General features: G+C 48.3%; 2 protein-coding genes across 11 annotated transcripts in view; one reads left to right on the top strand and one right to left on the bottom strand.

Annotated features, from left to right (window-relative positions):
• The window catches only part of LOC311630103 (uncharacterized protein), a 330,231-nt gene extending 317,611 nt beyond the window's left edge, over positions 1-12,620 (bottom strand). For 6 of the 8 annotated variants that reach the window (XR_014796313.1, XR_014796314.1, XR_014796315.1 and 3 more), the window contains exon 1: positions 12,424-12,620. Coding sequence is in view for 1 of the 8 variants with exons in the window: in XM_084898884.1 (XP_084755010.1) it covers positions 7,085-7,124 (40 nt within the window). In the remaining 7 variants the exon portion in view is untranslated. Of the gene's footprint in view, positions 1-7,084; positions 7,141-12,423 lie in introns of those variants that run through there. The other 2 variants (XR_014796318.1, XM_084898884.1) reach the window with 2 other exon arrangements.
• A 1,579-nt stretch (positions 12,621-14,199) lies between these two features.
• The window catches only part of NR4A3 (nuclear receptor subfamily 4 group A member 3), a 36,259-nt gene continuing 28,063 nt past the window's right edge, over positions 14,200-22,395 (top strand). The window contains exons 1-4 of one of the 3 annotated variants that reach the window (XM_084898570.1): positions 14,200-15,099; positions 18,452-18,625; positions 20,171-20,325; positions 20,884-21,893. In XM_084898570.1, coding sequence (XP_084754696.1) covers positions 20,322-20,325; positions 20,884-21,893 — 1,014 coding nt within the window. In that variant the 5' untranslated portion in view covers positions 14,200-15,099; positions 18,452-18,625; positions 20,171-20,321. The remainder of the gene's footprint in view (positions 15,100-18,451; positions 18,626-20,170; positions 20,326-20,883; positions 21,894-22,395) is intronic. The other 2 variants (XM_084898572.1, XM_084898571.1) reach the window with 2 other exon arrangements.

Here is a 22,395-nt window from a genome sequence, read left to right as displayed (position 1 = left end):
ACCGGCCCACACTTGCAAGACAAAAGGCAGAAAGGAACCAAAACCTAGTCCTGGACAAAGGTGACTAATCAATAATTGGATAATGCTTAAATAATGGCAGATTACAAACAGTATGTAATGTATGTGTATAAAATTTATTTGAAAAGACACTAAAGAACAACAGTGGTTATTCCTGGGTGAGTTGATTTATGGCTTTGTTTTTCTTTTGTCCTTCTATTCCTTATCTACATTTTTCTGAGTGTCCTGTACTGCACATGCATTGCCTTTTTAATGAAGAGAATTTAAAAAAAAGGAAAATGTTTTTATCTTATCGCTCAATGTTTCAGTTGTTCCAATTAACCCCTTATTGCCTTGTAGTTAAGATCAAGCTTGTTCAAAAAGAAATGGGAGAAAAAAGAAAAAAAAAAGATTAAGCTTGCTCAAATAGTCTCCTATTATTGGGCAGCTAAGTTGTTTTAATTGTTTTGTATCACAAACACTGTCTGCCAGGTTGTAGCTGAAAATTAATTTGAAATGTAAAAGAAAAATTAGAAAGGCCTTAGGAAATGAATCAAAAGTATTAATTATCCTATAATACACTATAAAAACTACTCAAAAAAACTAGTAATTTAGGACATTTGTTGTTGTTTCTTTACCAAATCATTATTTTAAACAATTTATCTAGTTCAGTGGTTCCTCATGTTGTGGTGACCCCCCAACCTGTTGAGAACCGCTAGCAGGGTCGCCTAAGACCACCGGAAAACACAGATATTTACATTACGTTCATAACAGTAGCAAAATGACAGTTATGAAGTAGCAACAAAAATAAATTTATGGTTGGGGGTCACCACAACATGAGGAACTATATTAAAGGGTCATGGCATTAGAAAGGTTGAGAACCACTGATCTAGTTTATTAGTTTGATTTCAACTGAACTGTATTTGGCCAAAACTGATTTCAGCCACAATAACTTCAAGTCAAATCGGTGGACAAACAATATACTACCATCATCAAGGGAAAGTCTGAAGGCAGAGATAAGAAATATGATCCGAAAGACAAAGAGAGAATATTAAAAGCAGCAAGAGAAAAGCAGGTAGTTACCTATAAAGGAGCACCCATACGATTGTCAGCTGATTTCTCAACAGAAACCATGCAGGCCAGACGGGAATGGCAAGAAATATTCAGGTGATGAATAGCAAGACCTACAGCCAAAAATACTCTACCCAGCAAAGCTATCACTCAGAATCGAAGGCCAGATAAAGAGCTTCACAAATAAAAAAAAGCTAAAGGAGTTCATCACCGCCAAACCAGAATTATATGAATTGCTGAAAGGGGTTCTTTAGGGTGAAGAAGATAATTTAGATAAAAATTATGAACAACAAATATGTAACTATCAACAAGTGAAACTAAAAGCCAAAGGAATTAAAAAACCTGATGAACAATATTAACTGGTGAATATAATAGAATCAGAGGTATGGAAGGGGAGTGGACTGACTATTCTCAGGGAAAAGAGGAGTGGGGGGGTGTGGGAAGAGCCTGAACAAAAACTGTGCACCTATGGATGAGGACAATGGGGGATGGGGAAAGGGCAGAAGGTGGGATGGGAACCTGATGGAGGGGAGCAATGGAGGGGGAAAAAATGAGGAACATTTGTGCCGAGACCGGTTTGGCTCAATGGATAGAGCGTCGGCCTGTGGACTGAAAGGTCCCGGGTTCGATTCCGGTCAAGGGCATGTACATTGGTTGTGGGCACATCCCCAGTGGGGGGTGTGCAGGAGGCAGCTGGTCGATGATTCTCTCTCATCGATGTTTCTAACTCTCTATCCCTCTCTCTTCCTCTCTGTAAAAAATCAATAAAATATATTTTAAAAAAAAAATGAGGAACATTTGTAATAATATGAACAATAAAGATTTATTTTAAAAATAAATAAAATATAAGCATTGAGAAAGAAAATGTTAATGGCAGCTATCTCTGTATTAATATATAAGTTCAGTGAATATTGAGTGTAGAATTATATATGGTTTTTATATTCCTTTTTCTAATCTATAATGGATATATATTTTAATTGAGAAATATTATAGTATCAAACATCAATAAATATATTATAATTTTTTTAAAAAAGAAATATGATCCGCCCCCAAAAGTTTAATAATAAAGAACCAGCAAGATGCCCTAGACAAATTTGATAGAGAAAGATAATCTAGGGCAATGATTCAAAGTAGAAGAATGTATTTGACCAAGGAGCTGTAAAACTAGTCCAATTAGCTTCAAAAGTGCTAGTAAGGGTATCAAATAAATTCATTTTCGTTTGCCTGCTTGGATCCTTTCCCTTAGAACATTGTTGGGGTTTTCGCTAAGATCCCTAGATGAAAAAAACTTATTTTCTTGGGGTTCAATTAAGGATACATGTTCCCCAAGTCATTCACCCGCAATCACTTCCTCAAGTAAATGAGGTTCTGGAGTAGCCACTGCATGATGGGGAATCCAAACCACTTTTCTCGCATGTTATGGTTCCCGCTCCAAATTACAAATATTAATATGGCTAGAGAGAGCTAGAAGACATCTCTGATTTTAACAGCCTTCTAAGGAACCTGATTATAGTTAGGATTTCTTTTTAGCCAGTTATGGTCAATAAATATCCTTGAGATCTTTCTGAGCAGCCTCTATTAATTTAAATATTCACTGTCTGCCTGGATGTTGCTGAGGAAAGCGGGAAGGTAGCACAGTGAGAGACATTTTTGCCATTGAAGAAGGCATTCTATAGAAAAAAAAGGAAAACCGAGAACTGAATTCAAATTCAGTCACAGCAAAGTATGTAAGGGGGAAAGGGTTATAGATTTAACAGTTTTGTTGTTTTTGGTAAGAAGTAAAAAAAAAAAAAAAAAAAAAAAAAAAATGTAGAGATGGACTATTCACTAATGCTATTGGGGCAATTGAGTAGCCATTTGGAGAAAAAAATAAATAAATAAGTTGGACCTATACTTCAACCATACACCAAGAAAAATGGGTCAAAACTTTAAGCATAAAGCCTTGGCTCAGTTGTTTGGACCATCATCCCATGCATCAAAAGGTGGCAGGTTCAATTGCTGGTCGGGGCACGTAGAGAGAGGCAACTGATCAATATTTCTCTCACGTCGATGTTTCTCTCTCTCTCTCTCTCTCTCTCTCTCTCTCTCTCTCTCTCTCTCTCTTCCCTCTAAAAAAAAAAAAAAAAAAAAGGCAATAAAAACATCCTCAAGCCGAAACCGGTTTGGTTCAGTGGATAGAGCATCTGCCTGTGGACTGAAGGGTCCCAGGTTTGATTCCGGTCAAGGGGATGTACCTTGGTTGCAGGCACATCCCCAGTGGGGGGTGTGCAAGAGGCAGCTGATCAATGTTTCTCTCTCATTGATGTTTCTGACTCTCTATCCCTCTCCCTTCCTCTCTGTAAAAAAATCAATAAAATACATTTTTTTTTAAAAATCCTCAAGTGAGGATTAAAAAAATATTTAAGCACAAAATAGAAACCATCAAAGTAGTAGAAGGCAATATGAGAAAATTCTTTTTTAACCTTGTAGTAGGACAGGGTTTTCTAACTATGACACAAAATCCAGTCGTCATAAAAGAGAAGACTTACAAATTCAACTACATTTTAGAAAAATATCTACAGAGCAAAAGCACCATAAGCAAAGACAGAAAAATAAATAACAGGGTTAGAGGATGTGATGTTACAGTTCATATTTTAAAAAGCCAATCTTCATAATAATCAACTAGCCTCGAGATTGTTTTGAAATGACCCTCCCCTCCCAAAACAGACAAAGACTACTGAGACACTTACTAATGGCTCTTAAACATATGAAAATATATTCAAACTAATTCATAAGAGAAACAGAAATGAAAACTACGCTAAGATAACATTTTCATCTATCAGAATGGAAAAAATCCAAAAGTTCAATAAAAACATTTGTTAGCAAGAATATGGGGTAATCAGGGATTCTCATACATTTCTGGTGGGGGAGGTGAGTTTAAATATATTTTTTGTTGATTTTTTACAGAGAGGAAGGAAGAGGGATAGAGAGTTAGAAACATCGAGAGAATCATCGACCAGCTGCCTCTTGCACACCCCCTACTGGGGATGTGCCCGCAACCACGGTACATGCCCTTGACCGGAATCGAACCTGGGACCTTTCAGTCCGCAGGCAGACGCTCTATCCATTGAGCCAAACAGGTTTTGGTGGGGGGGAGGGGGGGGAGTTTAAACTGTACCTCTATGTAGGCAATTTGGTTGTACATCTAAAACTACCATGATTTACACTCTTTAGTCAGCAACTCTACTTTTAGGAATTTACCCTACAAATATATTTCACAAGTGTGAAATAATCTATGTAACAAAACTATTTATTGCAGCATTACTTGTAATAGCAAGAGATTGAAAATTTCTCAAAAGTCTATCAATATGGGGCTGGTTAAATAAATGATGCTATAGACACACAATAACGTGGGAGAGATACCCAATTACGTTGCTAAAGTGAAATATATTTGGATATTTTTCCACTGTTATGGAAAGAACGCAACATTGTTAAGTGTAAAACGCACAATACATATAAACTTCCATTTGTATAAAAGAGGAAAGGAAAACAGAATTTTTGTTTTTATTGGCTTCAATATGCATTTTATTAAAACTCTAGGGAATTAGGTAGATGGGAACAGGGGTAAAAGGGAAACTTTTCATTGCTAGACATTTTGTTGTTTGAATCATGTGAATGTATTACTGTTGCAAAAATTAAATCTTAGAATGTTTAATAGATTAAATGTTTAGAAGATACAATTCAAGCTCCCAGGTAATAGTCTACATTTGGGCCCCTTAGTCTATGGATGACAGATCTGGAGACTTTGAATAGTAGCATCTAGAAATGGAAACAAAATCAGGGTTATAGATGGAAATCTGGTGGCTAGAAGAAAAGAACTCCCTGATGACAGGTTGCATATACCCAGGGAAGAGACAGTGAAAAAAAAAAAAAGAGGGAAGAACGCAGTCTTGTGAAAGTGTCATGGCAAAAGTAGCACATCAAAATAAAGAGATAAGCCCTGACTGGTTTGGCTCAGTGGATAGATCGTTGGCCTGCAGACTGAAAGGTCCCAGGTTCGATTCCAGTCAAGGGCATGTGCCTTGGTTGCAGGCACATCCCCAGTGGGAGGTGTGCAGGAGGCAGCTGGTCGATGTTTCTCTTGCATCGATATTTCTGACTCTCTATCCATATCTCTTCCGCTCTGTAAAAAATCAATAAAATATACTTTAAAAAAAAGAGAGGGAGAGATAAGCCAGAGATCAATTCTTGGGATACTGGGGTCAAAAGATGCTAATTCCTTAGGATACCTGAATTGGTTCTTAGTGCAAACACAGGTGTCACAGAATGGTGTAACTCAAGGGTACTATCCTCAGCATGGGCAACTGGAAGACTAGTTGTAAATGATGGGACAGGGAAGTGTAGTTAACAGCAGCACTAAAATGTACAGCAGGTCTTCTCTGTTCCTTTCTTATGCCTAACCCGAGTAAAACTCAGAAAAGTTAATAAGGCCTGGAGACTGGTTATGATAAAGAAAATAGTTACTCTTGATGGTTTTCTCAGTGGTTGGAACATCAGCCTGCAGACTGAAGGATCCCAGGGTTCAATTCCAGTTAAGGGCACATACCTTGGTTAGAGGCTCTTGATCCCTAGCCCCAGTGGAGGAGTGTGTGGGAGGCAGCTAATCAATATGTCTCTCTCACATTGATGTTTCTCTCTATCTCTCCCCCTCCCTTCCATTCTCTAAAAGTCGATAGAAAAAAAAATATCCTCAGATGAGGATTAACCACAAAAAAATTAAAAGAAAAAAATGATAAAGAAAATAGAATATTTTGAAAAAAGCTTCTTGAAAACTGCTTTCATTCTTTCATCAAATGTTTACAAAGAACCTACTCTGTAACAAAAATTGCTTTAAGTGCACAATAAATTCTTCCCCCAAAAATAAATATGACCAAGATATTTTAAACAAAAAAGACATTTTTAAGAGATTTTGAGAAAAATAGAATCTTCTCTCAAAAAATTTGAAATATGAAAAAGTCTCTAAAAAGTCAATTGACAACTCTAAGGTGCTACAAAACTATGGTAAAGTGATTTCAAATTTTATCCAGTTTATTCTATTGTTAATATAGTAATTTAACATGTGAATTTTAAATAAGGCAATCATTTTGCAGAAGTTACAAATAAGATACTGTATTTCAATTTTACTAAATTTAAATAACATAAATCTTTAAAATATGACTTTCTATTCTCATCACTACAATTAATAAAACAGAAAAACATAACTGGAAAAGGAAACTAATTCAGAACAGATGTTAGGGAAGAATTTTTCCAGTAGTGAACTACAAACATGCGGAATAAATACTGGTAAATGTATTATGGTTTAAAAAAAATTCAGTTACTAATTACAAGATCTAAGCAGAAAACCAAATACCTAAATATGTATTACAATAGGCATTTAGGAAATTGCCCTAAATTAATGGACAAAATTGTTTAATATCCAAACTTAGATAATACATTAACCTGCAATGTGTTAAAACTCAGGTATTTCCCAATGCCTGATGGTGGGGAAACTTTTTACTGCCAAGTACCATTTGGATATTTATAACATTACTAGAGGCCCAGTGCACAAATCTGTGCACATGTGGGGTCCCTCTGGGTGACCTACAGGGATTGGGCCAAAACGCAGTCCAAAGCCGCCTGCAGCTCCTACCTGCCACTCCCGCTCATCCCAGCCCCACGGTGCCTGTCAGGAGCTTGGGCCCAATCAGTCGCAATGGGGAGAGGCTTGCGTTGCCACAGCAGCACTCACCAGCCATGAGACCTGCATGTGGCACCCTCCCAAAGGTAGTGGCCTGCGGGATGACACTGAAATCGGCTCTCCGACATCCCCCTAGGGGTCGCTATTGCAAGAGGGCTCAGGCCAAGCTGAGAGACCCCACAGGTGCATGATCAGGCCGGAGAAGGGCGGTCAGAGAAGGACCGCCGGAGGGCTCCAGGGTGTGTCCAGCCCACCTCACTCAGTCCCAATCAGCTGGATCCAAACAGCAAGCTAACCTACCAGTTGGAGCATCTGCCCCCAGGTGTTCAGTGCATGTCATAGTGACTGGTCGACCAGTCAAGTGTCTGCCCCCTGGTGGTCAGTACACATCATAGTGAGTGGTTGAGCAGCCTTAGCATATCATTAGCATATTATACTTTGTTTGGTTGTTCTGCCATTAGGTTTATTTGCATAACCCTTTTATTATATAGGATTCTCAGGCCATACAAATTGTCAACTTAAATATTAGCTATATTTGTTCAAACATTTAATTAGCAGACCAAAAGATTTCGTGGGACTTATATGACCTGAGGGCCGGACATTCCCCACCCCTGGTTTATAATAGTCAGTTCTTATTTATCCATAAAGATGTACCCAACTGCAAACCTAACAAGTTTGCAAACAGAATGTATTCTTTCTGCTCACTTTGCTAGCATTTTTTCAACTAAATAGCTCCTTGGTACTTTTCTTTTGACCTGCCTTCTTAATATTTCACTTTCTCCATTGACTCACCCTCTGAAAGGAGATATAAAGACTTGCAACCCCAGCATCACCAGTCCTTCTCTAGGAAAAAGGCAGACAGGACACTTCTGCCGTGGCTGTGACATTTAAGAAATGGCTTATCCTTAGCATGCAGTGAAGATCAGAAAAGAACTGAAAAGGAACAAACAACAGAATCCATTCCAATGAAAGTTTATTAATTTGTATGAAGTCAATTTGTGACTCATCCATATTCAAATAATTGTACAAAAACAAATTTCAACGCTAAAAATACAAAATGACTTTTGGACTATCCAGGTTTCTGCTTGTTTCCACTTTAAGGACAGGCGAAGGCTGTGATGGCTGGCAGTCCATGAACTCTGACAGGCCACCAAGATCACACTCAATGGCTACGGTTCGTTGTCATGCAAGGCAAAGCATTTTAACACAATATTGCTACTCTAAGCACACAGGTTAAATACAAAAAGAGTTCAGGAGCCTCCTGACTACAGCAATAAGTCATAGAACAGGCCAGAGTTGACCAAGGAGTCACAATATTGAACGAACCTAAAAAAGCATTCAACTTTAAGGAAAGGTCCTTCAAGATCAGATAGTGAGCCAAACACCATCACTGTACAAGGCCCCACCAAAAGATTAATTAACTTGCCCAAGGCAGGGAGGGCTGCTTTACAGCAGCAAAGACAGATTCAGGCCTCTGAGAAGCAATCTCGCGGTCTCCCTGAGATACAGCATCCCACTCTTGGAGAACATGCTGAAGGAACTGAACTTGTACAGGTAAAGCAATCGGGATTTTACAGTTTGGGGTTTTTTTCCCAGAGTTAGGTGATGGGAAAAAGGTGCACAGTGGAAAGGGATGTTAACTTCATACATAAACTGTAGCTCAAATGCAGATCTTATTTCACACGCATACATAATATTCTGAATAGGTTTAACACTCATGAGTAATAACTTTTCTCCTCAAACCACTTGTGGTCTTCCAGAGTTTACCAGAGACTGGGGAAAACATGACTAAGAAATAAAAACTACCTTTTTAACTAGAATGCAAGCCTGACCTGTTTTTCAGTAGTGAAGAGAAAAATATTATTTAATGAGATTTTTAAAATATTATTAGCACTTATACTACCAAGTAATCTTTCCATCTTGGTTTTTCACTCTTTCCTAAAATTGTCTATAACATAAAAAGTCTTTCCTGATCTACTGAGTTTTCTTTATTAAGTTTTAATTTCTAAGTCACATGGGTCTCTCTCTGAAACTTCTAACAAATCATAATTCCAAATTTTCTTTGCCTAGTTTATTACTGCATATATAGAGTCAGACAAGTCTATATGAATATACTTTGGAAAAGGTAAAGGATTCAAGAGTTTTTATATTTAACTGTTTCTCAATTTTCTAAACATTAAGAAATTTTTCCAAAAGAAGGTATTAACATTTCCTAGCTTTTAAGCATCCAGTTTATCACCAAGACAAAACAGTCTAAGAGAAAGTGCAAATAGAGGAAAGAGGGTAGAATGAGAGTCAAACCAAAAGTCTACCAGGAAGGGGGAAAAAAATCATAGCAAATCTTCCTACGCAGATATTTCAGATAAAAGACAAACTGCAACTTCCTTGTATCACCATGCAGCTGTCTGGACTTGTGGCAGGCACCTTGACAAGGTATGTTCAATCACAAGTATCGAAGTTCAGATAAAGAAAACAACTAACGTATGATCTCATATACATCCATTCATACCAAGATACCCATTCAAACAACTTGTTACTTATATTATTAATTCAAATTTAAGTGGGGGAATATTTACTATGGTAAACTGAGTTGCCACAGAAATCTCCAAGATGTGTGAGACATGCTCCTGAAGTGTATGGAGCAAGCAATGAACACAGAGCACAAAAACATGGCAGTAAAATAAGAATTTTATGAAAGACTAGCCGAAACCGGTTTGGCTCAGCTGTAGAGCGTCGGTCTGCGGACTGAAAGGTCCCAGGTTCGATTCCGGTCAAGGGCATGTACATTGGTTGCGGGCACATCCCTGGTAGGGAGTGTGCAAGAGGCAGCTGGTTGATGTTTCTCTCTCATCGACGTTTCTACCTCTCTATCTCTATCTCTCTCCCTTCCTCTCTGTAAGAAAAATCAATAAAATATATATTTAAAAAAAAAAAGAATTTTATGAAAGACTAAAGCACAACCTAAGGTAATTTTAGAGGAAGGGTAAAATTTCAATAAGCAGAGAAGGGGAAGAAGGAAATGCCATAAAAAGGGAAACTATGAATAAATGTGGCAGGGTAAAAGGATGTTTGAAGAACAGTGGAGATATCAGTTCAATGAGAACAGAGAAATCCTGTGGAAATTAAGAGGCCACCCTATAGAGGCTTTGATGTTTTATGGTAGAGATAAGATCCAACTGCTGAAGACTTTTGAGCCAGAGAGTTATATAACAAAAGCTATATTTTGGAAGATCAATCCGGCGATAATAGAGTTGATAAAGAAGGGATTGTATGGGGGTAGGTCAGATAAGCTACTGTAGTAGTCCCATGTACCTGAGCCCCATACACTTAAGTATATAAGTCAATGTAGCTCAGGTTATTAAATTTTATATACATCTCTTAAATACAATATTGAATTTCTACACTGATTCTAAAAAACTTGAAGTTACACACAATTTTTTTTTAACTTTCCTTCCTATATTCACCGTGGTTAACTTCTGGCTTGGAATTTTTATTTTACCTTTCTTCACCCAATCTTTGCATTAATAAGACTCATCATCAAAAAAAGAAAAAGAAAAAAGACTCATCATCATTCTTTACCTATTAGCAAAATCAACAAGATTATATGTCATTGCTTAATCAGAAGAGCACTTAAAGCAAGTCCCACTTTGTTAAAGCAATTGCTTTCTATCACAAATATTAAATGTCCCCAAATTTTCATGTTTTATTGTCTAACTTTCATTCTTGCAGATAGATTATACCTACAAAACCAAAACAAAATGAAAATTAATTATCCAGTGAACCATCTAAAGAGCCTTTAAGAGGTTGGCTGCCATAAGTATTATGAAAGCGCAAACTACTTTTGTTTCTTAGGCCACACATAAATGTCCCTCTTCTAGAAAAAGGGCAAAACCAGCTAAGTTTTCAACATTTCGTAGATTAAGGTAGTCTTATTCTATCTGATTTCCTAAAATGAGAGCTTTATAAAGTATTAACTTTCCTTTAATAATAAAAAAAAGTCATCCAAAAGGTAGATTACTGAAATAGTCATACACATGCCCTATAGAATATTACCCCTGACTTCTAGTAAATCAGACTTTTGAAAAGTTTTAGAACATATATCAACTTGAAAAGAGAATGATTCCACCATAGCTCAGTGGATAGAGCATCATCCTGCAGACTGAAGGGTCCCAGGTTCGATTCTGGTCAATGGCTGGGTTTCAGGCTCAGTCCCCAGTGGGGACCATGCAGGAGGCAGCCAATCAATGATTCTCTCTCATTGATGTTTCTATCTCTCTTCCTTTCTGAAATCAATAAAAATATATATTTTTAAAAAGAGAATGATTCATTCCATGTGAGGTTTCCTAAAGAATTGCATATGTTTAGGGACCTAGGATTAAGCAGGAGATAGTGTCCCATTTTGTAAGTCATGTCTCTGCTTCTAAGACTTTCCATTTCAGTGCAAAAATGTTACCACTTATCAGTGACCACTGGAATCCTCCAACAGTCAATCCAGTTTCCTCCTTAGAGAAGCCCTACCTATGCCAGCTGATTGGTTCAGGGCAATCAGACAACAGCCCAGAACCTAATAGTCATCAAGGAACAAAGATTAGTGACCACAGGGGTAGGGAACCACAAAATTAACCAACACAGATGTCCAGAAAGATACACTTATTCAAAAAAGAGAAATGCTTTCCCTGGAGATATTCAGCAAGGAATAGAATTATTTTTAATTCAAGGTAAACAAAAATGCAGGGTTAAAACTGAGGGAGCACAACTCATAAGAACAAACTCAGTTAGGTCGTTTTATAACTACCTTGAGTGGGCAAGGGCCTTTTACATAGTAACATTTAGAAAACGGAGCTTATTAAAAATAAATTCGTTGAAAGATGTCCCGTTTCCTAAAAACGGTGCCTAATTTTAGGGTTCCTGCTTTAGTGTGATTCCAATTCGGTGTGAGATTTCAAATTGAAGGGGGGAACGGGTGGGGTGCAGAACCCATGAAATTTTTACCGCATGGAAATAAAAGTATTTTTAAACCTTCTTGGGGGGGTGAAGACTTAGGCAAGAAGCAATACGTGGAAATTGTCAAGTGCTTCTCTGCACACCCACCCACCAGATACCATCGCAGCCGGCTCAGGGAGTCTCCCTCCTCCTGCCTTGACAGCTTCACTTTCTTTGAGGTCTGAAGCTGGTGATCACACTGGCCCGTCATGGTATTTTTCAGTTAACAAAGCAGTTACTCAACAGGGGAAAAAGCCACAAAGGAGCAGAGCAGCTGCCTGCTGCACCCGTGATGCAAGTGCAGGATGAGCCCGGGGCCGCCACCGCCGCCTCGGCTCCTCCGTGACGTGCGGGAGGGGTATCCCCGGCGCTCAGGAAGTGGCGGCCGCGGGCGGCTCCGCCCCCACGAGCCTCGGGGCCGGCCAGGCCGCGGGGTGGCGGGACCGGCCGCGACCAGACGGCCGTCCTCGCGCTCGCCCCCCCGTCCCGCCAAACCCCCCCCCCCCCCCCCAGCGCCCGGGCACCTTGCTCCCCGCGCAGCCTCGCCCGCGCCCCCGCTCCAGGCGGCGGACCCCGCGCCCCCGCGCGCGCGCGCCCACCCTCCCCTCGGGCCGCAACCCGCGCCGCCCGCGCTCCCGCCGCTCACACCCACTCACCCCGACCCCCAGCGCGCGGAGCCCGGGCCGGCTTCGCCCGCCAGCAGACGGGGTCGAGCGGAGACCAAGATGGCTCCTCCGCCCCCGCCCCCCTCCGTACCCCTGGCGGGGGGTCAGGGCGCCCCCCTTGCCGCGGCGCGCTCGCCCCCGAGTCCCGGCTAAAAATAGCCGCGCCCGACTATATTTGGTGCGGCCGGATCCCCGCGCGGCGGCGCGCAGCGCGCCCCACCCCGCCCCGCCCCTCCCGGCGCGCCCCGCCCCGCCCCGCCCCGCCCCGCGCGGCGCTGAATGGAGCAGGGGCGGGGGTGACCGAAGGGGAACCTACTCCGCTATCTGCCGCGCGCGCCGGCGGCGGGGCCGGGCCAAGCGCCGAATTTAGTAACATCGCCTGCGTCAATCATGCGCCTCGCGTGCGTCAGCGCCGCGCGGCTCCGGGTCCGCTCCCCGCTCCCCCCCCCACCTCCCAGCCTTTGAATGGATACGAGGCAGCAGCGCCCTCCTTCCTGCCCAGGCTGGATCGGAACCCGCGGCAGGCAGCGCGCAGGCTGGGTTCCTCTCCGCCGCCGCCGGGTCAACTTTCGGAGCATCGTCCCACGGTCTCTCCTCTACGCCACCCTGTCTCAAGTGGGAGTGGAGGCGAAGAAATAGTATATATCTATGTCCTATGGAATCCTAGTTGTGTTTTCAAGTTTCTGGTTACTAGCTAGAACCTTCTTGGAGTCCTTCCCCCTCACACACCCCAAGATTGCGATAGGTCAGAGAAATACAATGTCACATATGATTTCCAGCGGACACACGGGACCCATGTCTGTCTGCATGGTTGCACTCAGAAATGTTCAGATCTTTCAAAGAGGATGCTTTCCAGCTCGGATGCAACCTTAGGAACTAGGCGCTTTTTAACTCTTCTAGATTTTTTTAGTTTTGTTTTCGGCAAGAAATCCACACTTACATTCATCGTTTCCAGTAAAAAAAAAAAAATTACTCTCCCTCATCCAGTCGCCCAGGCTCTCTGCACACCACTTAATGACCAGTGTGTCCCAGGAGACCAGAGAAAATCCCTTAGGGAGGGGCTGGCTAATAAATCTTGTTGATGGATTTCGAAATGTTTAATTTGGGAGATGGGAAGGGAGGCCCGTCTTCCACCATCAAAAAGTGAAAGTGCAAACTGAGGGTTCCGTCTCAGACGGGGCGGGGGGGGGGGGGGGAACATTTGCAATAGTCAGACCCGCTCAGACGTTCAGCACGTTTGTGTCTGTGTTACACACATTTCAATAGTTTCTGCTGCAGCGCGGATGTACATTTAGCTGGGTTACATTTCTAAAACGCACACTTTCAGTATAAAGGAATAAAACCTTATCTACCCAGAGCCATCTGCATCCCTGGGTAAAACCCGCAGCCAGCAAAGGGCCGGCCGGACGTAAACAGTTCCAGAACTGTGCGGCTGGCGGAAAGCGCCGCTGCACCTTGGGGAATCTCTGGTTCGGAGCCTGCCTCCTTCTGCACCCCCTTGCCAGGTCACTCGGACAAGCTGGCTGGCGGAGCTTTCCTTTTCGGAAGAGCTGTCCTCTCTCTTACCCCCTCGCCCTGGCTTCCTGCCTCGGGCAGCCTCGGAGGCGCGCCAGCAGCACTCCTCCAACTCTGCTCCACCCGAGCCTGACAGCTGGGCGGTCCCGCCTGACCCGCGGGCGGGCCGCCGCTCTCGCGCTCTCTCTCTCTCGCTCTCTCTCTCTCTCTCTCTCTCTCTCTCTCTCTCTCTCTCTCTCTCTCTCTCTCAGACTCGTGCCCGGGCGTGCAGCGCCACTGCACCGGAGTTGCCAGCGAGGGTCGGAAAGGCCTCCAGGCTGGGGCTGGCTGCACCGCGTAGTTTCCATTGTGCCACCCGGCGAATGGCCGGGCAGCTCGCGCGCGCACATTCACAACACGCGCGCGCGCGCGCGCGCACACACACACACACACACACACACACACACACACTCCCTCGCACACGCGGAACCGGCTGGGCCAGGGGAGGAGGGAGGAGGAGGGTGACGTAGCGTCCCATGGCGTCACATTGACGTCTCGCATTCCAGGCACTCTATGGAGAGGCCGCTAGGGCTCCTGTGGCATAAATGACGTGCCGGGAGGACGGGCGAGCGCGCAGCCGGGAGAGCGGAGTCTCCTGGCTCCCGCCCCCCAGCCCTTCAGCTCCCGCTCCTCCTCCACTCCCCACACACAGACGAGCTCACACCCGCTGCCTCGCTCGCACACACAGACACGCGCGCACACACGCTCCAGCGCACACACGCTCCGCTCTCTCCCGCGCGCTCACACCCCTCTCGCCCCGCGCCCTCGCGGGTGCAGCGCGGCGGCGCGGCGGCCGGACGCCCCTCCCGGGCTCACTTTGCAGCGCTGACAGCGGTGGCCGTGGAGGTGGGAGCGGCGGCGGCATCCTTGCCCCCGGTCCTGGTCGCGGCCGGAGGAGCCGGGACGCCAGCGGAACCCCTCGGCGGCGCTCTCCCATGAGTCGGGATCGCAGCATCCCCTCCTGCCAGCCGCTCGCCGCCGCCTCCGGGAGCCGCTGGACTTGGACCCCGCAGCCCCTCCGGGACAGCAGCTGTGACTCCCCCTCCCCAGCGCGGATTTCGGGACAAGCTCTCTAGAAACTCGCTCTAAAGACGGAACCGCCACAGCACTCAAGTACGTATTCGAGATTCTACCGGTGAAGTGGGGGGACTTGTTAAAAAGTTGGCACGCCGGGAAGCGTCGCTCCCGACATGGACAACTTTGAGCGCGGGGTGTTCCTGCCTCGCCTCCTCGCCGCTGCCGCTTGGGTAGCCGAGAGGCGGGAGGATGCAGATCCGAAACTTTTCCCCAGGAGCGGACCCCTGGGGATCCCTGGAGCTAGTGGGATTCCAGCCTCCCACCCCGAGGGGCGAAAAGCCTCTAACAAAGAGGAGAGAAGCGGGATTTGTGCGTTAGCAGCTCCAGAGATGAGATTCAGGGTATTTCAGCTCTAGTTGTCATGGTAATGATGCTCTCGGCGGCGGCGGCGGCGGCGGCGGCGGCGGCGGCGGGGAGTTGCAGCTCTGGTGATGAACCGCAGTCATTTTCCTGCCTTTTTAACTAAGGATTGGACCTAGGGGCTGGGGGCGGGGGGGATGTCCAAGTGAATACCCCTCAGAGTGACCCCGAGTTGGTTGATTGGGAGGTATATAGCTTGGGAGGAAAGGGGCCAGGGCAGCCGCCGCCGGAGTTTGCAAAGGCGCTCGCTCGGAGGATCTCAGGAAAGAGGGCGTCATTGTGGGAATGTGGCTTATTGTATTGAAATGAGCCTGGGGCTCCTCCAGGCACGTCTGCCCGGCCTCGCCGACCTGCCCGCTCACACTTTTCCCTCCGGAGGCGATGGGGTGTAATTGCGGGCTCCCGCGCTCCGACACGCGTGGGGACGGCGTCCCTCTCCTCCAGGCTTGGCTTCGGCGCGAGAAAGGCATGTTCTCCTCCCAACTGTCAGGACTCGCGCTCTGGGAGAAGTTGCTCCCGAGTGTTTTCATAGAATTGAAAGTTCTCCGTGGAGAGGAGAGAGCGCAGAGCGGTCGTGCCTGCGCAGCCTGCGGAGACCGGCTCCCATGGGGACCTCTAGAACCCGCTGGGAGTTTTTGGGGGTGGAGTGCAGTCGTGAAGTGTCAGCATTTGCTCCTGGGTGCCCAAGAACGTGTTTCCAGGCGCGGAGGTCTTTGCCTAGGTCTTACCCCTTCTTGATGCCTCCATCACTCCAAAGGGGAAGAGCTAGCTAGCTGCAGGGAGTTTGGGGGGATCCGAAGTCTGGGGCGGGGGGGGGGGGGCGGGGGAGGGCGTTTGTGATCCCAAGAGCCTTGGGGTGCCGCCGGGAGAGACATTCAGGGCGCCTGATTGGTCATTTCATAGCAGATTCCATCTTCTTTTCCCACGACAAAAGACATGTTTTCTAGAACTAAGTTTGGGGAAAAGAAACGTGCCCATCGTGGCGGCCGGGCACAATGAATGAAGTTAGAGTTTATTCGAGTTATCGTAGCCAAACACGATGCGATGCTCCCCGTGTGAGTATCGAAGGCTCCTCTTCGAGGCCACAGCAGCCTCCACACCCGCTCGCTTCCCCCGCTCCCACCCACCCGCCCACTCCCTTCCCTGGGACCGTGCGCTCGCAGGATCTCTCCCCGCGGTCGGTCTCCTCTCGGTCGGTCTTTCTGAGAATCTCAGTCTTTCCCATCCCGCCGGTCTCCTCCGCTCGCCCTGCCCCCGCCCCAGCCTCCGCCCCCGCTCCCCGAGGCTGGAAACTCCGCGGAGGGACCGGGGTCACAATGGTGCGTTTCACGGTTTCCTCCGCTCGCTTCGCCACCGGGAGGGGAACACGGGGGTGTTCCTTTCGTCCGCCCACGAGAAAGAAAAGGGGCTTTGACAGAGGCGGTTATTTCTTCCTGATTTACAACCTCGAGGCTCCGTGCTCCCCATTCCCCGCGGCCGCGAGCAGGAGCCACCGAAAGTGTTTCCAGGCACCGAGGCTTCGCCTAGGTAACCGGACGTTTGGAGGGGAGGGCGGGGAGGGTGTGTGTGGAGAGAGATCCAGGGGCGCTCGGCTGGCTCAGCTGTAGGAAACGTGCTGTGGCTCTTCCCCTCCAACGCTAGTGCTCCAGGAAACGCGACCCTCGTTCCCTCAAGTCAAAGGCCGATCGCTTAGAGAAAGGCTCCGCTGGAAAGGCCCCGGGGCAGGGCGGGGATGCGGGCATCTCCTGGGAGAGGGGATGGGAGGTTTCCGGAGACCCCACTGAAGATGGGGGGCGGGGGGAGAAGGGCTACAGCCGTGGGAAGATCCTTCGGTGCTTGTACTAGAGTCAGCTCAAGCTTTTCGTAGGATCAGCTGGGGCTGGGCCTGGGGCTGGGCCTGGGGCTGAGCCTGGGACTGGGGTGTCAAGGGAATCCCCCATTTCCTGGCCTTCAAGGGCTCCCCGGACCGGAAAACTCTTGAGTACCTCTCCTTCAGAGAAGCCATGGGCGTGGAGGTTGAAGGCAATGAAACTTACGCGACCCTCTGGCAGCCTGCGCACCTCGGAGGATTTGGGAGGAGGGGTGTTTATTTTTGGCTCCAAGTTGCCTCCCGTTGGGCTGGGAGTGGGTCCGGACAAAGGTGGCGCTATAGGCCGGCGCTGGCGGCGCTGGAATCCTTCCTCGAGGCCCTTCCAGCTACAAAGTTTCGCTGGGGCTGTGCGCGGACACGCTGAGCCGGGAGCCGCGCCGGCGCCCTCCGGAGGTGCCCTCTCCGGGCCGCCCGGGGGGTCCAGAGCCTAGGAGTCGCCCACCCTCAAGGGGACCGCCCGCTGGGTGCAGGGGGGCCTCCCTCCGACCTCCCCTGCAGCTGCAAACGCCGTCCGCCTCCTCGCCTGGCTTCCAGCACGGGCCTGTGTTCCCTGCGCCCTTTTGTTTGCTTGACCCCTGGCCCCCCGAAACGCGCGGCTAACAGACGCAAAGCCCCATTAGCATTTAGAATGAAAGGCTTGACTTTCTTAATTCCTCGGGGGCATTCGCGCATTCGTTCCGGACCTTGTGCATTTCCTATGCGGCGTGGAGATCTGTGTTGGAGAGGTGGGAGCGGGTGGGATTGGAAAATGACTATTTCCCCTCTCGTGCACACTCACGGATCCCCCCACCCTCCGAATCTGGGCGGGACTCTTCCCTCCACTGTTTTTCTTCTGTTTCCTTAACTTCGTGAGCGAGCTCGGGACCAATTGCTGGGGGCAGAGGATCAATTTCTGGGCGATGTCAGGCTTTGCTATGTTAGCCTGGGCTCGGGTGCCACAGAAGGGCGGTGAGCGTGACTGGCAGGGACCACCTTTCCTCGGCTACCTCAAGGTGGTGAGATGCTGCTGGTTTCAGGACTCCAGGCGCCTTAGAATTTTTTTTGTCATTAACATAGCATTGCTAGAGGCCTCCCCCAACTCCCCATAAGCCCAGCCCCAGGCCCGGTGGCTCGGCCTGGACTTGCTGTGACCTTTGTTCTCCCTCCGGGTGCCCGCAGAGCCCACTGCGGAAGAGCGCAGCCCGGCCAGCCCCGGCCCGGAGACTGGACCCACCGCGGAGCTGGGCAGCACCGCCGCCGCTTCGCCTGGTCGTCCGTCTCCGCCTCCTTCCCTCTCAGCCTCCGCTGGAGAGATCCACAGCCCCACCATTCAGCGCGCAAGATATCCTCCAGGTAGGTCTGAAGGCGCGACCCCACCCCTGATTGCAACCCGGCTGGGAGAGGTGGGTGGGGGAGCACACTACCAGCGGGCAAGGCGGTCAACTTGCCCAGCGGCCAAGACAGTGCCTGCTGGCTGCGCTTTTCACAGCACAGGTGGCTTCCTTGCAGGGAGCTCCTCTGGATACCACACCCTGTTGCTACCGAGCGGAGCCGCCAGATTACATTAAGCATTGCATTTCCCAAAAACATTTCTCCTAAGAAAAATACAAATACACCGTAGATTAGGATATTTTACTGTTCGTGTCTTCATTGCTGCTCTTCCTTTACATGCGGTGTATTCCTTTAAGAATTATGGGGTCACTTAGAGCACTATATCGAGTATTTTTGTTTACATGAAATCCAAATCACTTGGGTGCAGAAGTGTGGGATTCTTGAAGCCCAGAGGGAAAGAGGAAAAGCATTTGACCTGACACCCAAGGAGTCGATTTTAAGCTGGCAAAAGGAAGGGTGGCGGACTTGGCTTGTAACATCTCTTTATGCATTTTGTCAGGGAGATACCAGGTGCCGGGCCTGTGTAGGCACCAAAGATATGCAGATAAATAGAATTCAGTCCCAGCAAGCTCACTGTCGAGCTGGGAAACACAGAAAGGCACGAGAGCAAATAGGCAGGGATTGGCAAGGAAGAATGACTAATAGGGAAATCCTAGAGGTCTAAAGTGGGGAGGAGACCAGACGAAACCTCACGCAGTGTTCTTTCTTTTAAATGACTCGCCTTTCATCTCACCCCCAACAACTGCAAAGCAGGATAGGTAATCCTCTGACTTCAAACCAGTGAGTGTTTTTAAGGCCCTGTTTGAAAAATTGAGGCTTGAACTGGCCTCCCCTCACCACTGCTTCTCACGACAGGCCCACATCACCTTTTTTTCAAGTCAAGATTTCATCCCATGCACCCATGACTCAATCAGATTTGGAAATGTGGGTAAGAGAACGGTGTCAGAGGAAACGGGAAGTACTCACTCTTCTATTAGTCACACATTCGACACCAAAAGCTCCACATAGACATGAAGCACCTGGTTTTCCTTTGGTTCAGAAAAAAAAAAAAAAAAAAAAAAAAAAGAACAACCACCAGAAATTGCCCATTTTACCACTTACATTTAGCCACAAAGAAAGGGAAATCATTAGGTAAGTTATTCATTAGGTCCAATGCTTCTCAGGGCCCACTCAGCCAGCTCAACCTCTCTGAACAAGAGTAAGCACCCTGGGTACCAGTCGCTTTGGGGGGCTCAATATAGTCAAACTGGCAGAGAAACAAATACTAAGAAGCTGCTTTCTTTTTGTAGGGGTCCGAATTACTCTGTCATCAGATAATATGTAAACTAAACCTGTTATGACAGCTATAATGTCATAAAACAGCCACTGATGTATTTTATTAGAATTGAGGAAAAGTGTATTATATATATATATATATGCATATATGCTGTATATCATATATTGCATATTGGCAGAGAGCAGGTTTGGTGGGTGCTATGTTGCAGCTGCTGATCTTTCTCTTTGCAGATGGTGCAAACTTCCCCCAGTCCATTTCCTGGGCCTACTTTCCCACCTCAACACCTAGCTGGCTGAAGTCATCAGCAGGGTTCCAGCTTGTGCAGGCTGCTGGCCCTGTCTGGAAGAGTGGGAAGGGGGTGGAAGAAAAAGCGACCACAATATGTGTGGGTACCCTTAGTTGGCACTTATCAAATGTTAGAACGTGACCGTTTCCCTTGGCCAGTAACTCCCATGTAGGACACCTTTGTTTGTTTGTTTATTTATTTATTTATTGTACTAACTCATAGAACTTATAAATCAATGTGTGTGACTTGGGAGACCAGTAACCTCTTCCCCCCAAAAAATAAACTAACAGGGCATTCCCTGGCTTTCTTTAGACACCCTTCTCTTCTCCCTCAACCCCCCCTCCCCCTCCCAACTAGTGGCTGAAGTCACTCCAATTTTCCCAGATCTGGTGTGGGATAGGGCAAGGGAAGAAAGGTGGGCACCGAGGTCCCCAGGAGGCTGGGTTCTGACATCCTGTAGGCCCTCCCACAGTCTGTAAGGGGTTCAGCTCTCCCCTCAGCCATGGAAGGAAGGAAACCCTGGGGTTTGGATCTGTGCTAGCAGGAGGAGAAAAGGATGTCACTTCCTCTGTGTCTCCTAGGCCTAGACTCCAGAGCCATGCTGGGAAAGCGTGCTGCTGACCTCCTTCTGAAAGACCCTTTGCCCTGTCCCCGCAGATATGCCCTGCGTGCAAGCCCAGTATAGCCCTTCGCCTCCAGGTTCCAGTTATGCAGCGCAGCCCTACAGCGCAGACTACGCCGCGGAGATCATGAACCCCGACTACACCAAGCTCACCATGGACCTCGGCGGCGGCAGCACCGACATCACGGCCAGGGCCACCACGTCCCTGCCCAGCTTCAGCACCTTCATGGAGGGCTACCACGAAGCCAAGCCCTCCTGCCAGTACCAAATGCAACCCCCGGGGCCGCGACCCTTGATCAAGATGGAAGAGGGCCACCCGCACAGCTACCACCACCCCCACCTCTCCCACCACCACCACCACCACCATCACCACCACCACCACCATCCCCAGCAGCAGCCGCAGCCGCAGCCGCAGCCAGAGCCATCCATCCCGCCCTCCTCCTCCGGGCCGGAGGACGAGGTGCTGCCCAGCACGTCCATGTACTTCAAGCAGTCCCCGCCGCCCACCCCCACCACGCCGGGCTTCCCCCCGCAGGCCGGGGCGCTGTGGGGGGAGGACGCGCTGCCCGCGGCGCAGGGCTGCCTGGCGCCCGGCCCGCTGCTCGACCCGCCGCCGCCCATGAAGGCGCTGCCCGGCGGCGCGCGCTTCCCGCTCTTCCACTTCAAGCCCTCGCCGCCGCACCCCGCGCCCAGCCCGGCCGGCGGCCACCACCTCCCCTACGACCCGACGGCCGCCGCCGCGCTCAGCCTGCCGCTGGGGGCCGCCGCCGCCGCGGGCAGCCCGGCCGCCGCGCTCGAGGGCCACCCGTACGGGCTGCCGCTGCCCAAGAGGACAGCCGCGCTGGCCTTCCCGCCGCTCAGCCTCGCGGCCTCCCCCGCCGCCGCGGCCGCCGCGGCCGGCCTGCTCGGGGAGAGCCCCGGCCTGCCGTCGCCCCCCATCCGGAGCTCGTCCTCCGGCGAGGGCACGTGCGCCGTGTGCGGGGACAACGCTGCCTGCCAGCACTACGGCGTGCGCACCTGCGAGGGCTGCAAGGGCTTCTTCAAGGTGAGCCCCGCCAGGGCCTCCCCCTGGCGCCCCTCCCTCCCTCCGCAGCCAGCCCCCTGGGCCACCCGCTCAAGGGAGCGTAGAAGTGGGTCCTTCCCGATTCAGATCGGAGAGGTGTAATAATGGTTAAACTCTGCGTGCCTGCAGCCCAGCACCTTCACGTCCGTTTTCTCGGGGTGACTGAACGTGAAGGCCATGACAGAAGGCCCTCCCCCGGTGGATTGGAGGAGCTGTGAGCTTCCTGACTTGGCCGTTATCTTAGGCTCATTTTTCTGGGGGACGCAAGCTTCTAGCAGGTTCTCCAAGGGCTCTGGGATCTCAAAAACGCACAAACCTAATTGCATTTCTCCCCTGACCGTCCTGAGGAGAAGGGTTTTGTGTGCCAGGCCAATGGACATTTGTATCTCATTTAACCCTCGCAGTAAGAGCTAGGACTGTTGAGTCAGACAGACCTGAGATTGGATTCTGGCCCCGTACTAGTTATTTTTTAGGAAGTGTCTTG

Source organism: Pipistrellus hanaki (assembly GCF_964339955.1).
Source record: "Pipistrellus hanaki genome assembly, chromosome: 11".
Classification (NCBI taxonomy): domain Eukaryota; kingdom Metazoa; phylum Chordata; class Mammalia; order Chiroptera; family Vespertilionidae; genus Pipistrellus; species Pipistrellus hanaki.
This window is presented reverse-complemented; position numbering and strand designations above follow the sequence as displayed.